Here is a 17741-nt window from a genome sequence, read left to right on the forward strand (position 1 = left end):
TACACAAAGTACTCATGCCAAAATACAGGGTGCAACATTTAAAATTGATTCATGGATTTTAAAAGGAACGTCGCGACCTGTCAATCAGACCTTTTAAAAGGAACATCGCAGCCAAGAGGTTAATAATTCTCTCTTTCTCTCTCCCTCATTCCAAACTGTAAAGTTAAAAGGATTACAGATTATGCGATGCTACTAATAAAACAATGGGATACAGACCATGAAGGTTCTTTTGGACACAACCATCTGCTTTCATATCATGCAGTGGACTTAAAAAGCCTTAAAAGTGTACTTACAGACCATGGGCACTACGTCAGCATCCTTAACTCTCTTAATCTGTTCTCGATAAGTGCTGATGTCTTCAAATGATTTGGCATTGTTGACAGCAAATACAAGAAGGAACCCCTCCCCTGTCCTCATGTACTGGTCACGCATTGCACTGAAACACAACACTTCATCATTGAAAATACTCAAACATAAAATGCTGTTAATAATGAAGCATACGAAATTTTGACAGTGCTGCAATAAAGTGATCTAGATGTCATACATGACAAATGAAGACATACAAACATGTATATTTCATGTACCCTATTTCATTTTACAAACAGCTATATCTCACTTGGCTAACTACTGACAATGTACCAATAATTCAATGATAAGGATCCTGATACTATAATTACAGATCTCATAAAAAATTACAGATCTCTTTAAGTGTGTGAAAAATGAAGCAGGAAGGGTAGTGGTGAACTGTGGGGATATTAAAGATGCATGGAGACAGCATTATAGCTGTCTGTTGAATGTGGAGTTTGACTGGGACACAGATGGTTTGGGGCCAGCAGATCCAGTGTTAGGTCCTTGGCCTTTGACTGACACTGATATTGTGAGTGAGGCAACAGGCAGGATGACTGCTGAAATGTTGAAGACCGCAGGAGATACAGGAGTGACGTTAGTCTCTGACCTGATAAATATGATTATATATAAGTGTGTTGTCCCAGATGACTGGCTGAAGTGTAACTGTAAATGTGTACAAGGGGAAGGGTGATGCCCTGAGAAGAGGAAATTATTGTCATATAAAGCTTTTAGATCAGATAATGAAGGTAGTGGAGAGAGTATTAGAGGGCATGATTAGAGAAAGGGTGAATATTGATGAAATGCAGTTTGGGTTTATGCCAGGCAGGGGGACCACTGATGCCATATTCATTGTACGACAGCTTCAGGAAAAATACATAGGAAAGAAAAGGGACCTGTACTTTTTGTTGATTTAGAGAAGGCTTTTGACAGAGTTCCTAGAGAGGGGGTGAAGTGGGTAATGAGAAAGCTTGGGATCGAGGAATGGCTGGTTAGGGTGGTTATGGCCATGTATGTGGGTGTTCGCACCTAGGTAAGAGTGAATAGAGCTTTGAGTAATAAGTTTTCCGTGCATGTTGGTGTGCATCAGGAGTCAGTTTTGAGTTCTGTGTTGTTTATCATGGTACTTGAAGCCCTCTCACATGACTTCAGAAATGGACTCCTGTGGGCAATGTTGTATGCTGATTACATAGGATTACAAAGGAAAGCAAACAGCAACAGACCTTATGGTCCTTTCGAGGCTGCTTGTTACAGAGAAAACTATGACTACAAGATCTAACTCTACATGCTGAAGGATAAGGATAGTAAAGCAAGAAGGCTCCCCACACCACCAAACCCTCCAGGAAAAAGTGAGAAAAACCACCATGCAGCATGGAAAAACTGACATGGAAATTTCATAGGAAAAACTGGAAAGGAAAGGTCACATTCTATAATATTTTGTCTATAAGCTACCCGATTGAGTAACCTGAAAGAGAAAATAATCAAATAAACTAACAGTTACAGCATGACATTATAAACTGGTACATTGAGTTAATGCGAAGTCTGTGGACATAACGTGGAAACTACACACTGCACAGTGTGGATATTTAGGGGTGGTGCGGCAGCCTTTCCTGGTGCTTTTTAGGGAGGCAGCAGTCAATCAGGCCCAAGCTAAGTTCACTCCACTGAGACAAGGAACTCTCCCATGTGGGACAAGTACACAAGTTTCATCCTGAAGCAGTGACCCCTGGGACATTAAAAAAATCCCGATGGTGGTCACTTGACTAACAGGGACCCTCAGTGATCCACAGCCCATTGGTTACTTGACTAACAGGGACCCTCAGTGATCCACAGCCCATCACAGGTCGAAAGTAAGAGTAGTGACCATTAACTCAGGGCTATCTGTGCAGATCCTAATTTATGCTTACTGTATATTACCTCATTTGCATTAAGTGCAGTAAATCAAAAAATGTATAATGACATGACGCGACGCTACGTTAAGTTTACGGGGTGTCCTGTAGACACGAGGAGACTGCACAGTGTGGATGTTTAGGGGTGGTGCGGAAGCCTTGTCTGGCGCTTTTAAGGTAGGCAGCAGTCAATCAGGCCCTAGCTCCGTTCACTCCACTGAGACAAGGAACTCTCCCATGTGGAACAAGTATACAAGTTTCATCCTGAAGCAGTGATCTCTGGTACATTAAAAAAAATCCTGATGGTGGTCACTTGACTAACAGGGATCTGGGTTCAGGCCACTATCCTACCATGTGGTAACAACAATCAACATACTGCGTGTCCTGTGTACCCTGAAGTGTTGAGCAGGCAGCCAGCCTAGTTGGCCACCAAGGTCTTTCAATCATAAATTAACTCATAACCCTCCTAGCCACTAGGCACCACCAACAGGTAAAAGCAAGACAACAGTTACAGGGTCGTATGTCCTTATTTCACCCCAGGCTATAAACTCAACCACTCTGACATGATACTGGAAAGAAGATGGTAGCCAACAATCCTTTCCAGCAAAGGTGTATTCCTGACATGCATTCCTGGACCAAAAGAAAATTCAGCCCTAGAATATGGTTGCTGTGTATCTCAAGATCTTGGAACTCCTGTAAGATGATGGAACCAACTACTTTAAGAAACTGTCATTATCAATACAGTACTGTACTACAATTACAAGTCTAGATACTTACCTGTACTCTTCTTGCCCGGCTGTGTCCAAGATATCCAGCAAACAGGTTTCTCCATCGATTACTACCTGCTTTCTGTAAGAGTCTTCTATGGTTGGGTCATATTCATCCACAAAGCTGCAATGCAAGAATAATTATCAATTATCACAATACTGGTATGCTATGATGCTATACATATCTGGCTGTTTTTTTACATTAATCAGTCCTAGTTTGCAAAACCCATGAACTTGCAACCTGTTCTCTGTACATATGATCACATATGCTGGTGCTCAAGCTTACATACAACAGATTCTGCTCTCTCTCTCTCTCTACCTACCTATCACAGGGCATTAAAAAAAAAAAAAGGGGGGGGGGAAGAATATATTAGCGATATAGACAAAACTACGAAACATACTTGATCATGTTGCCCTTGGCCTCAAATAAAATCTGGAGGCATTTGGGCATGCTGTCTGCTAAATTTGGGAAGTATTTTGCATTCATCTCCTTGACCAGAAGCTGCAAATCCTATCCACGAGGGGAGGAACTGACGAGGTGTTGCTTGGTAGTCGGGCACCAGGTATATACCCCCTAGACTTGTCAGAGGCAGGCTGTGCTACTCTTTGTCCCCTGCAAAGGCTCCCTCCCCCACCTCTGCTGCCATTTTTTCTGCACATTTTGTAGCCTTGTGGCAGTATGGGTGAGACTAACAACTTGTCAAAAGAGGATACAGCATTCATAACCAGTTTCTACAAAGTAGTGAAGAGCACAAAGGATATAGCCAAGACTGTTGGTGTGAGCATCCAAATGTTCAACTTTGGACCAAGTGCTTCTGTGATGGCAGGGGGTGGCAACACTAAATCACAATGGATGTCCTGGAAAGGCCCATAAATTCTCACCTCTCACTATGACTATCCTGAAACATCAAGTTGAGTTAAATCCATGTCTGACTGGACATTTGCCTAATGAACAAAAACTTTCGCTACTGGGTTTGGTGCTGGTAAGGACAGTGCAGTGATGCTTACATGATGATATCCAGTACTGCAGCCACCAGCCCGTGAAGAAGCCAATCATCATCCTTCCACAGGGACAGTGCAGGGTTGCTTTTGCTAAGAAATATCTACAGTGGGATACGGTGCAGACAAAACATGCTCTTGAGCAATGGAGTCACGTTTACAGTGACTGGCAACATTATCGGTGCCCTGGAAGTGACGCACTAGACCTAAGTTTTCATGGCATTACTGGCATGGGGATGTTGTACAGTCTTTGGCACTGATGACGTAATAGCACTTCCTAATAACGAAATGATGAATCAGTTTAACAAACTGCCTTGAACTGCTGTGTGATTATTTACCCAGCTCTTGAAAAGTGCAAAGGTGATGAATTTCAACAGGATGATGCCCTATGTCACATGGTGAAATTGGTGAAACAGTGGCTAAGTGACTGTGAAATGCAGTGTATTAATGAGTGGCCAGGAAATTAAGGTCTGAGCCCAAAACAGAATCTCTGGGCAACCATACAGCAACATCTCCAAAAAACTGACACAATGGAGGATGACTTTAGCAAGGAGTGGCCCAATTCAGATCCTAATATCCTTAGAAAACTTGCCAAACCAGTGGCTACACACGTTAAGGAGTGCACCAGACCTCAGCCCAATAGAGAATCTCTGGGTAACCACAAGGCGGCCTCTCCAGGGCAAGAACACCAGCAGCATCCCCGAGCTGGAGGCTGCCTTTAGGAAGAAATGGGCCAATTTAGACCCTAGTGTCCTTAGAAAACTGGCCAAATCAGTCCTTACATACCTTAAGGAGTGCATCAAGAGGAGAGGAAAGCCCACTGACCATACGTGAATTCTAAGTGCCCCATTCTCCCCCCCCAATCCCTTTTCTTTCTGTTAAATTTTTGGTCATGCTGTTTACCTCAAGCTTCACTTGTGAATAATACAAAGACAGACACTACAGTGCCAAATCTTAAGTCATTTCAAGGATAATATATTATCATTATTCAGATCCATTATTTCTCTCTTTCATACACAATGCAGTTCAGGAGGTGATTGGTAACTTTGCTTTCAAAGTTTGGTCTATGTGGAATAGCCCAAAACCCTGTACACTTCTGAAGAGGAACTGTTCTCAAGGATTATGTGATTGAATGGATATACAAAGACAAGGGTTCCACCTCCTACGACTCACTTTACTGACCTTAAACAACATACACGAAGTACGAAGGTTGTATTCTTTAACAGTGGCATGTAGTGGTTATTACCACAGGGTGTGCAAAGCCTTATACCTTGGCATACTCAGTTACTATAACTCAAAATTAAAAAAAATCTCTCCCTAAAAATAGTAACAAGCCCAGCACAAAAATTCAGCCCATACCTCACATCTTGTTGGCTATTCTATAGCTTTAGAAGTTTCAGATTGTGATATTTAGAAATGCCTTGTAAGTGCAGTATATTTTCTTCTCTGTGTGAACAAAACTTTGGAGTGCTGGTTCAGTTGTACCATTCTTCACAGATTTCAATTTATTCCAGTAAGCTCTGGCTGAACTCTGTTTTTAGTACACCATCAACAATGCTTGCTATTGCAAAAATCTGAAAATAGAGTACACTAGTCCCTCATTTATCTCGACGCTCATTATCCAGACGTGTTCAGCATCCAAACGCTGGACCCTGGCTCTATTAAACCATTATCCAAATTCACTTGCTATTATCTGGACGTAAAAGTGCCCGAGAACTTCGGCCAGCCTGCCAACACGTCCAAATATTCGGTATCGTGGTTGCTGGGCTCGAGCCGTGAGTGGAAAGTAGTCCAAAACCCACAACCAGAGCTAAAATGTCCATCCGTCTCTGTACTGAATGGTCAAAGTCACGCACTCGTCCGATCACTCCCAATTAGATATCCACAGTAAACACGACAAACCTGTTCCCACAGTACTCCAGAGGAGGCTTGGCCATTATGTCCTTAAGTGACCTGGACCATCTGCTCTTACCAACTATGACTGGCTGTAAGTGACGAGAGCAATCAGCATTGGCACAGGCCAGAATGGTAAGCCTCTCCTTAAATGTTTTAAATCCTAGAGTGCTGCCAGTATCTTTAAAAGCCTGATGTTTTGTGGAAGAGCACACTACCAGGGCCCAGTTTTGTCAGCACTGTAAATTTGGAACTCATGCAGGCCCTCCTCCTACATCTGGTTCCAAAGATGCTGAACAAATGGCTCCACAGCATCAACATTGGCACAGCGCACCTCTCCAGTTATGGTCCTGTCAACAATGCCATGGCACTTCCTGAACCTCCACAGCCAACTATCACTACATCTGAACTCTTCAGCAACAAGGTGTGCAGCAAGACTCTGTGCTGCATGTTAGATGTCCAGGCCCTGAACAGTGGCATCCTTGGCTCCCTCTTGTGCGTACCATGTGTACACAGCTTAGTCTGAAGATGCAACTAGACTAAGACCAATCACATGTAATGCAGTGTCCAAAGACTGGTCTTGCCCAATCCAATCAGATGTAGCCAAAAATACCTCAACTCAATATTTATTCCCACCAGCAGACTTCCAACCTAGCCCAACTGGGAGGGAGAAACCGCAACCTTGGAAACCGTACTGTGAATCACTCATGTTCTACCAGCCGTTCGGAAGAGCCGTGTAAGGAGCCCCATTTATCAACCCTAGTTCACTGCTGCCAAAAAAAAAAGTTCAGTGGACTCAGAAGTGATTGAATAAATCTAAAATCCAATATACTGGGGTTTGATGAAACAAGGGCTTCCCATACGTCCGTGTGGCATAAATTCAAGGACTTATAGAATAAATGCTGTGCTTATTTCACATGAAAATTTGTTTTCTTAAAAACACTGGTAATAGCACTAATAGTATTTGCATGAATGTTTGAATAGTTAACTCTATTTCTTTCCTTGAACTCACACAAAAAGCTTGTACAGTACTGACGATATAGTATATACAAGTGCTCGTGGGCCCTTCGGCCCCTGTCGCACTTGACCTTACGGAGGGCTCTCACGCTGTGCATTTGCTTTCTCGTGCTTCGCACTCATTTCCTCGTGCTTCTCACTCATTTCCTTGCACTTCATGCACGCACTGCGATCATTTCAGGTAATCCGAGTCACGTTTATGTGCTGTTCTTGTCTAACGTTGTCACTATCGGCCATCAAGGCGACATCGATATAAAGCCATAAAAAACTCTACAGTGAATGCAACCCTAATTTCATGCACTCACACAGCGAGCGGCATTTTTTGGTCAAACTTTGATCGCTCATTAAATACAGTGCTCAACGAAAGTATCGAGCGCCTATGTCAGGGCGCGCAATACTTTTGGCGAAAAAAGAATCACCCATTTTTTGTACTAAAAATTGAGCCAGATGTTTGGGCCGCTAACATGACGTCACGGCAGCCTGAGGTCTTACTGTGCGCTGGTTGGCTGCCGCCTCAGTTGCCTACGGGTTGCGTGAGAGAGAGGAACTCCGCCGCTCCTCCCTCTCTTCTTGTGCCATTTTTTACCTAGTGTCCCGCAGTGTTATGGCTTTCGCCACTTTGTTATGACCCCTACCCATGAACTTTCAAGTGAAATCATATCACAGATCATTGCTCTAAAGGGGGCAGGCCACCCCACAAAGGAAATTAGTGATTTGGTTGGTGTGGCTCGATTGACAGTGCTGAGGTGGTGTGCCCATTTTCGAGTGGAAAATAGCGGTGACGTTCCTACAAAGAAACCGTGGTCTGGTAGGCCCAGGAAAACTTCCCCGAGGTCTGTTAATGTGTTAAAACGTGCAGTGGAGTCTAATCCTTGTGTGAGTGCAAGGAAAATTAAGGAGAGCAACCCGGAAGTGTTTGGCGAGGTTTCAGTGCGCACGGTGTCTCGAAGAGTCTATGGTTACACGAGCCACAGGCCTGTGAGAAAGCTTCTTCTTACACGCTACAAGCGACTTCATAGGCTTGCCTTTGCTAACAAGTACCTTAACTGGGGTTAGGACCAATGGTTGTCAGTGTTGTGGTCTCATGAGGCAACGTTTAGTGTTACCTGCAATCGAGGAGCGAGCATGTACTGGCGCAGAGGTAGTGACCCGCTTGACCCCCGTTACGTGGAGAGCACAGTTAAACACCCTGATTCACTTATGGTATGGGGTTGTTTCTCTGGGAAGGGTTTGGGGATGCTTGTTGTGCTTCCCAAGAACTGCAGAGTGAATCAGGACGTTACCTGGAGCTTCTTTGTGATCATTTACCTGAGTCCTTCGAGCTCACAGGTGCACGAGTGTTTCAGCAGGACGGTGCACCAGCTCATAAAGCCAAATCGGTCACCAACTGGCTTCGTGACTGCGAGGTCTTCATAAAAGACTGGCCAGGCAATAGCCCAGACCTCAACCCGATAGAAAACCTCTGGTACCTCGTAAAGAAGAATCTCCAAGGGAAGGACGTGAGCTCTCTGCCTAAGCTGGAAGCAGCCATTCGGGAGTCCTGGGCAAGAATACCACCCCAGCACCTGAGGAACCTCGCCCTTTCACTTCCACGATGTCTCAGGTCCATGAAGAAGCGCAAAGGATACTCTACCAAGTATTAAAGGTAAATATAAAGCATTATTTACATGTTTTTTCAATCTTGAAAAGTTTGTTTCACAGGAGGGATGCAGGGTGCTTAATACTTTTGTCGAGCACTGTATAGTACAAGTTTTTCAATCATGATGGGACCAAGTTTTTTCACATCAGCAAATTTTTTGCAATTTTTGTGCAATTCGAAAATGTAATTTCGGCTGCCCAAAATACACACACATACTGACACACACACGGCTAGTGCTATAGTATATTAGATGACAACTGCACCTGCTTTGGTGCATATGGCATTTCATGTCTGGTTCTGCACAATAAAAACAGCATTATGGACTGCATCCTGGGACTGATGTTAGACTACAGCTCGAAGTCGCCACTACACAGCTCCTGTTGCAATCACATTAAGCCAGCTAGGTGACACGCTAGTTAAAGAGTTTGTTTTGCCTTTGGGCAGACCTCGTATGCAAAAAAAAATAATAACCCTCAGCTATGAAAATATTCATAATCATATTACAATGTTTATTAAAATACTCTTCAAATACAGCATTATGGTATACGAACACCATCAAAAAATATAAATTTTAATAGTTTATGCTGTGTGATTTGTGTAACTATATTGTATAACCTATTACTGAATAAATCAGTGGGGTAAAAACAAACTGACATAAAACATCAGAAAATACAACCAAAACAAATATTTGTCTCCCACCAACCCAGAGGAGTGGCTGTATTAGCTGCTTGATTAGCTGTAATGACAGCAATAACATGGCACCAAGTAATGGGTGGTGTAGTTTTCAAGGATAGGACTACACCTGCAAGTCACCTCTAAGGGGTTACTACTTTTACCGTACTTGTTGTGGACTGTACCTGCTTGTTACACTCATTAACAAATGTCAAGGAGGGTAAACACAACCACTGCAGTAAGCCACATCATACTTGCAAGGTCTCACCTGGATCTCTTTTTGTTTCTATTAATCTAAATCTATCAGCTTAAGTTATCTGGAAGTGTTTAAGTCTGAACCTATCGTTCAGTCAATTTCTCTTTACTAAAATTTCCAGCACTTTGTAAAAAACAGTGAAAGAATAATTCACATGCACAAACTTCTGCTGAATACTAATACTACTACTAATAACAATACTGTAGCCCCAGGGTCCTACACTCCTCATGGGGCAACACAGAATTAGATGATGAATGAATGAATGACAATACTGTAATGATAATAGAACCTCTTTATCAGGTTGCATGATTGGATTTTTTTTTTCTTTTTTAATGCCATGTCCCCTTTTTTCAGTAAGAGCTAAGACACTGCCCCTGGGTAGAAGACTTTGGTTTTGTGGCACTTTGTGAACAGATGCCCTTCCTTATGTCTACCAACGACCCTCAGGTGAACTCGAACCTGTGACCCTTTGGTCAGAGCACTCTAACCCACTGAGCCACAGTTGCTACAGCCAGCTAGGCGACAGGAGACACTACCTCTCCTGGCAGGGTAACTTAACTGGGCGCGGCGTGAACTCACGACCCTTTGGTCTCGAGTCAGGTGCTCTACCACTGAGCCGCCATGCCCCCCAATACATACAACAATGAACTACTGTACATACAACAATGTAAAAATGGCACAAAGGTACTCACTGGTTTTGGATAAGTTGGATGGTGAGTGCACTCTTGCCCACGCCACCAGCTGTCACCAATGAAACAGACACATTAGTCACACACTTCAACAAAGCTATATTATACCTTAATCTGTACACCTCTAACTCTCTAAACAAATGAACTACAGTATACTGCTTAATCTTCTCTCTCTCTCTCTGGCCACCTTTCAACCCTATCAGTATCAATAAGACTGTCTGACAAGCCAAAACTGAATAGAAAGATGTTCTCTGGCTGAAAGTGTTAAGTAGTTGTGCACTGTACAAAAATAAATCAAGTACACCAAAAGTATTAAAATGAATATAATGTCATCTGGGTTCTGTCAGGGAGTAACAGTAGTGTACTGTAACTGATCCCATAAAAATATAACAACAGTGATCAGACAGCACGTACCTTTACAGTAATTTTAAGTATTATACCCTGCATAGCTTACTGGAGTGTTAAACTGCTATGAAACTGCAATACTGTTCTGAGTAGGTTACTAACAGGTACTGTACTAATGTATTCACTTAGCCAGTAACTTGGACAACCTGCCCCCTCCTTACCCATGGATAGTTTTAACTTCCGTATATTTAATATTTGAAGCAGCTTCCACAAGACAAAAACTGCTCACTCTAATATTACTGCATAACTTGCATTACTTTCTTTAATATTATTCTCCCTGAAGGTGATGCTAAATTATCAGCACATACCTGTACAAAAGACAACTGTCTGTACATAAACAATTTACATTAAGAAAATAATCAGCAATGAAGACTGGCAACCCCAATCCATGTACTGTACTATAGTGGCCAACTAGCACACATCTGACATAGGTGGACAGCTCTACCATATTAGGGGTAGGAGCAGAGTAACCCTGGTCTTTCTGGCTGTGCACACTCATCAACCACAGGTGATCTCTGTATACAGTATGTAACACAGTGACCAACTTGCACACACCTTACATGAATGGGCAGCTCTAACTTATTAGTAGTAGTTGCAGAGTAAACCTGGTTTGTCTGCCTGAGCATGCTCATCAACCACAGGCAAGCAATGGCACCTGCAGGGCTCTCACAAGCAGTGAACTGATGCTCCCTTGCGGTGGACAGCACTTGGCACAGTGAAAAGTGTGGAGCTTTGATTCCTGGATGGACACATTTCTCTCTCTCCACCCATTTAATTAGGGCACCACAGTAGGCTCCTCATCACTTTCATTTGGGCATATGTTTACCACTCAGTGTTATAAATGGTTTCATGGGTTACAAAAAACTATTAGGTTTGTCACTCAGCCTAGAGTCACCTAACGGAGAAGTAAGCAGTACTAAATCAAGTGAGGGGATGCTGGTTACCACCACTTACCACTATCTACGATAGAAACATATTTATGCCTTGTTTTACACATCCTGAAGGGCAGCTGATCTGTAGGGCCAAGAAACACCATTTTCTTTACCTGGAGAAGTGCCCCAGGGGCAAGGAACATCATTTTATGTAACTGGTGAAGTGCCCAACCCCACCCACTACTTCACACACACACACACACACACACACACACACACACACACACACACACAGCAGCTATGGATGGTTTTTGCATGAAGAATGAGAAGAAAACGTGGAATTTCGTGTTGAGTGCCATGTCAATTATACTAAAGGAATCTTGATAGGGTATAAACATGTGTGAACACAAGGGCATCACTGAACCTTAAATGTCTGCCCTCAGGTGGGAATGAACTCATATTGGAAGGACTAGTATCAGATGATGAATGTACCACCAAACCAAACACCAATGGTTGCCAGTGATTACTGACTGCCAACAGCTATTACAGTGAGCCTACTATTAGGCCTATGCACTTACTATTAGCACAGGCAAAAATCTGCACACACACACATAAGAAGTCTAGCTTGTACTGTATGTACAGTATCCTTATTACTGTACTCAAGGTTGCCTCAACCAGAAGCACATTATGCAAGTGTTCATTACCTAAGCAGCTGTCAGAGATACACAAGAGTACACCATTTTTTCATTACGGAATGGTTATGTTGTGCTATCAAGACTCGTGATATGCAAGTGTTCATTACCTAAGCAGCTGTCAGAGATACACCATTTTCATTACAGAATGGTTATGTTGTGATAAATAATTCAAACTACTATTTATTTTTTCATCTTGACAGACAATGCACACACATTACCAGGGCTCTTGTTTGGCGAGCCACAGCTCGCAAATGCAAATATTTTTTCCCTTTGACGAACAAATTTTACATGAAAATAGCCTTTTGGCAGGGGGGAAAATACATCCACTTCAAAACCCAGTAATCTACAAAATAAGTAGATCTCAAAGCACGTTGTGATGGACTATATTAAGTCTTTCCTTGTCGCCACTGTGAATGTTTAAAACCTCATTATATGATTCTAATCATCACATTGTGTAAATAAATACATATAATTACTGCTCGTAAAATATTTCGGCTCGTAGTCAGTTTGGCTACTAAAAATTTATTTGGCTTGTAAATCTGAAACCACAGGATTCAAATGTTTCGCAACTATCAGAAGTTAGCAAGAGCCCTGATTAGAAATATATCCTGGCTAGTCAGATGATTTTGTTTGGCAGATGCAAACTTCCCATTGACAATGGGCTAATAATTAATTTTCATTGATTTAAATCAAATATGGACACACGGTATAAATTAACACAAAATACCTGTACATACACAGAGGCATAGCTCATTGCAATCTCAGTCACATTTTCTTACTAGTTGTACTTCTGCAATTAACTTTTGGACAACAGTTTTAAGGTTAATCAAAATATTGTTTAACCCTTGACAATGAAGGACTTCCAAGTAGCAAATTTAACTACAGTATCTGGCATTAAGGGGAGACTTCATTTTTTCGGTTGAAAATGAAATTATGCATCAATTTCATGAAATTTTACTGGATAAAAGCTATATTTGGCAAAATTAATCCCTGAGCTTTATTTGTAAATGATTAACTTAATCACTGATATTTTTAAAATGATTATATGTTTACTCACTTAGGAGCAGTAGTCAGTGAAAGTTAGGTTAAATATATTATGATTTTACTGAATATTTTTTTTTCTTTTCTTCATGTATCGTCCTGAAACTTCCTACACGCTTAAGTAGGTATCATAGCTATTATCCAGTAAAGTTTCATGAAGACTGACGCATAATTTCATTTTCACCCCCAAAAAAGAACTGTCATCCCTTAATCAGAGTTATTACAACTGTGGACACAAAAGAGGGGAGTTATGACTTTGGTTCAGTTTATTTGTTCATTTAACTGTCTGTCTCATAGCAGCATTATGGAAGAACTACAGTATGGAATTGCAAAAATTTTTGAAAAACAACAGGGGTCCATCAGAACAAATGATTAAATATGAGAGAGAGAGAGAAAAAAAAAGGGGGGGAGGGGGAGAGATCATATGTCATGTGCAAAACCAACTCAGTTTTAATCTGATTTAGACCACACTTGATGTTAGTGTTCAAGGTCAGTCATGGATACAGTTAATTTTGAGAACAATCAATCAATGGCAAGGGCCACAGGACAATTTAAATGGTTTGGGGGAGGCGGTAGCTCAGTCAGTAGGGAGGTGGCCTGCAATCCTAGCGGACCCAGGTTCAAATCCCCGCTGGGGCAGGGAACAGTTTAATGATTTGAATTTCATAAAAAGCAGACTTTACTGATCTACCAGAAGACCCGCCGACATGTCTGAAAAATACCCCTGCTAATACCAACACACCAGTCCTGTATGAGACAGCCCTAGGATGTATTCAATATGGACGGTGGATGTTAGCACCAAAGTGGTGACATGCAGAGGTGTATGGTATGTAGGAGGACTACTGGGCCTTGGGAGCAGGCTGTGAAGCCTATCCCCATAGTCAGACACATAAAAAAAAAATAAATAATAAATAATATTGATTACTATTTTGACCAAACTTAGAGGAAAGGTTCATGGTCTGACAAAGATGAAATTACAGTATTCTGTTTTGAAAGCAACAGGTCAAAGGTCAAGACCACAGGGCAAAGTCTGTGTAAAGACTCTTCATTCTAAAACTGGTGGGATTGGTTGAGAGGTCTGGCTAAGAGGAAATATTCTGAGTTGGCAAACAACTAGGTGAAGAGCAAAGTCATAAGGTAGGGTCAAAGGTTCGGCCTTAGACTGATTGTAGGGTGCAGGTGTTGCATGGTCCAAGTTCTCCTTATTTTGTTATTAGCAGTAAATTTATGCAGCTCACAAAAGGCCTCTTATACTGAAGGAGATATAGAAGTGATTCCCTCAGTTGCAATCTGGCAGTAGCCAGAACACATTCCTGCAGTCTCCAAGTCATCATTTAGATAAGGTAAAACGTAATTATATAAAGATTTTTCGTTTGCCACTATGTATTATTCAGAGTGATTTTTTATTACTTTTTTTTTTTTTTTTTAAATCTATCTACTGACAGCCAGATATCTCAATTTCATGTGGGACAGCCGCAAACAAATCACCTCCATATTGTCTGCCATTTGGCTGCCCTCCCTTCAACTCACGTATCCTTCTTTCATATATCTCACTACTCCTTTCCTCCATTTCATACTGTCTCCCCCTCCACCCTCCCCTCACATGCATGCACTCTCCTTGTCAGTTTACCATGAGAAATAAAAAATTACTGTAAAGTTCTAATGTACACTGCATATTATGCAAGTCAAAGCTGTTCTTACTCTGGCCAACTATTTCATTCAACATTCAGCACACTGTATACTGCATTCCTTTCCTGTAGCTACATGCTGATGTTACCATCACATCAGGGAAGGTGCTGGTCAAGTGGTTCAAGAGGTAATCTAAGATCTGTAAGGATGCATGATTAACCCCAGACTCAGGCTGAAAACTGACAATCTGAATTTTCTTAAAACAGACTACCGGTACTGATCTCTTCCATGATATCCATCAACAACATACAAATACTCCTTCTAACACCATTATATTTGGCCTGAATGAGACAGCCCTAGCTTATATTGAACACAGCTGGTGGGTATTAGCACCAAAGTGACAACATGTGAAGGCATGTGGCCATCTGGGCCTCAGGGAATGGACCATTTAGCATTTACTCACTTAGGGGAAAAAAAAAAAAATCAAGTGAATACTAAATGAGTTTAAGGTCTACAAAACTCTTTACCATCCATCCATCAGCCAATCCTATGTTTCCCCATGAGAAGCGTAGGAGCCCAGGGCTAGACAAGTTGGTCCTGACAATTAAGATAAGAGTGACCAGCCTCACTCATCCCTGAGTGGCATTACATGAGCAATAAACCCCAAGTCACCCCTTGGATATAAACCTTCACCGGCTCAATCCGATTGGAGAGCAGTAATTACCCACTAAACCACCAGGTGCCAAAATTTGGTTAAATGGTTACCCCCAGCATAGTAAATGGTTTCCTGATGTATAAGAAACCATTTGGCTTGTCACTCAATGTAGAGACACCCATAGGCAGAAGAAGAGGAAAGAATAAAGGAAAATAACAGAAGAGAGAATGTAAAGTCACCCGTGGGCAGAAGGATGAGAAAAGAATGAAGTAAAGACAAAAGTGGAGGGATGGAAGGAAGAGAGGAAAGGGCAGTCACCTGAGGGCAGCACTACACTGAGTGGATGTGAGCACCCATACCTACCACAGCTAATAACAACAATGTTTATTTTATTAGGCTAAAGTAATGCTTGTCACTCACTGGGCTGATGCTTCCTTTCCAAAAAATTAAAAACCTTAAATATCTCTCCATGCTATTTCATCTAACAAAATGGTTAGTTTCAGCTTCCTTAACCCCTACTGGGCTGACTCTTTATAAGGTAGTTTACCTTCCCTGAGTCAATCTTTTATAACCAATGTAAACTGCACCTCACATAAGGCTTGCAGTTTGGCTCATGCAGACCTTCACTGTGCCTTATATGAGGTCAGCAATGGTTAACTCTACTTATTAGCCACTGGAGAGCATGTGGGTCTTTATTATGTAAATATAGCTATCTCTTCTTTTTAGGTGTGGTTACCAGTTTTGGCTATAACAGCAGATACTCCTGTTAAGGTTGTACCACAAATCCTTAAATGAAAAAGCCTCTTCCTATCTAGCACATGATATTCAATCATGCTAACCTGGGCACAGTTTATCTTTTTAACCCTCATCTGCCGGGTACCGTCTTTACACATAACAATCAGGGTGCTACGTGGCTGCCGGGTAGCAGCTATACATGCAAGTGTCTTCCTGCCACCATTCATTTCAGCACCAAATGGTAGGAAGGGAGTCCCTCCAAGGCATACAGGTGAGAGTGAGTCTGTCCTGTGCTTTTGCCAGGTGTACAACATGTCTTCAGGCTTTTATTTGTCTGATTCCATCTGCACTGCCTGTAAACAACTGTTATCATCCATCCTTGCCAAGCCTCTTTCCAAGGATGCTAGAAAAGGGATCAGTGATAGTGTCATAAGGAATGCCTCAGATGCGACAGTGTTTACTTTATCTAGCTGTGGAGAAGTTATCACGTTGAGAGCAGAGCCACGGTTGGCGGCACGCAGACGAACAAACACATCCTGCTCTCAAGCTGAAAATTATTTCTCTTCCTCACATCATTACTCATCAAAGCAACAACCTACAGACCTGGAGATACCATCATGCAAGAGGAAGAGTTGATAAGTAAGATGGTTTTTAATATGTTTCCAAAAGTACTAAACTTTCCAAGATATTAAGGTCTGAAAACATGCAATTTCTGGGAAACTGCCCAGTGAGGTGATGACTGCGTTAAAAATAGCCCAGTGTTTGGGGGTTAATAATGACTATATTACATACAGGGGAACACTATTTATATTTAGTTACATTTCATAACACCAGGAATCGTATGAGCTAGTTCTACTTTAGAATTTTATAATGGATTTAGCAAGACAGGCAGTTCAACTGAAGAGTATTTCAATACCAAAGAATGTAAGAAAATACTCATTCCCATGCAGAGCTGTAAATATGCGGAATGATTTACCAGAGAGGGTAGTGCTGTCAAGAGCAATGGAAGAATTTGAGAGAAGGCTTGATAATTTTGGGAATGTCAAGAGCAAAAATTTAATTATTATAGCACAAATAACATCCACCGCACTCAGCCACCACCTAAAAATTTCAATGATATAGAGCTGAAGTCACAGGCTCATTAACGAGCCTCTTCCAGTAACACAGCTGTAAGAAACTAAGAAACTGTAAAGCATAAATATTGTACATCGCCACTTGCCTACAAATAAACCTCACAAAGTCTCCCATCACTGGCTAATACCAGTACTTGAAATGTGCACATTATCACAAAATGTGGTGGGAAACAATGAATGGAGGAGGAAAGAATGAGGATTCATGAAAAAAGGGGTAAATATATGTTTTACTTCAAGCAGCAGGAGGACCTTACCAATTCATTTCTTATTACTCCAGTTTTCTGTACTTTTCTATTTGTATGGTGGTAAACAAATGTACACTGTTGACTTTTTTTCCTCTTTTTGCTATCAGGTTCCTTACACCTCACCGACGTTTGTAATGGTGGACTTACTAAAACTTACTTGAGTTT

The 17741-nt window shown here is 41.7% G+C and overlaps 1 protein-coding gene across 1 annotated transcript in view; it reads right to left on the bottom strand.

Moving 5' to 3' along the window:
- Ras85D (GTPase ras-like protein 1) overlaps positions 1 to 17741 on the bottom strand; it is a 33544-nt gene that overhangs the window by 15052 nt on the left and 751 nt on the right. The window contains exons 2-4 of the mRNA XM_080272406.1: positions 10170 to 10218; positions 3012 to 3125; positions 294 to 436 (exon numbers count right to left, since the gene is read on the bottom strand). Of these exons, the coding sequence (XP_080128532.1) occupies positions 294 to 436; positions 3012 to 3125; positions 10170 to 10218 (306 nt within the window). The remainder of the gene's footprint in view (positions 1 to 293; positions 437 to 3011; positions 3126 to 10169; positions 10219 to 17741) is intronic.

This window comes from Coenobita brevimanus, chromosome 50 (genome assembly GCF_032717465.1).
Source record: "Coenobita brevimanus isolate Jiangsu-jjx chromosome 50, ASM3271746v2, whole genome shotgun sequence".
In the NCBI taxonomy this organism is placed as follows: Eukaryota; Metazoa; Arthropoda; class Malacostraca; order Decapoda; family Coenobitidae; genus Coenobita; species Coenobita brevimanus.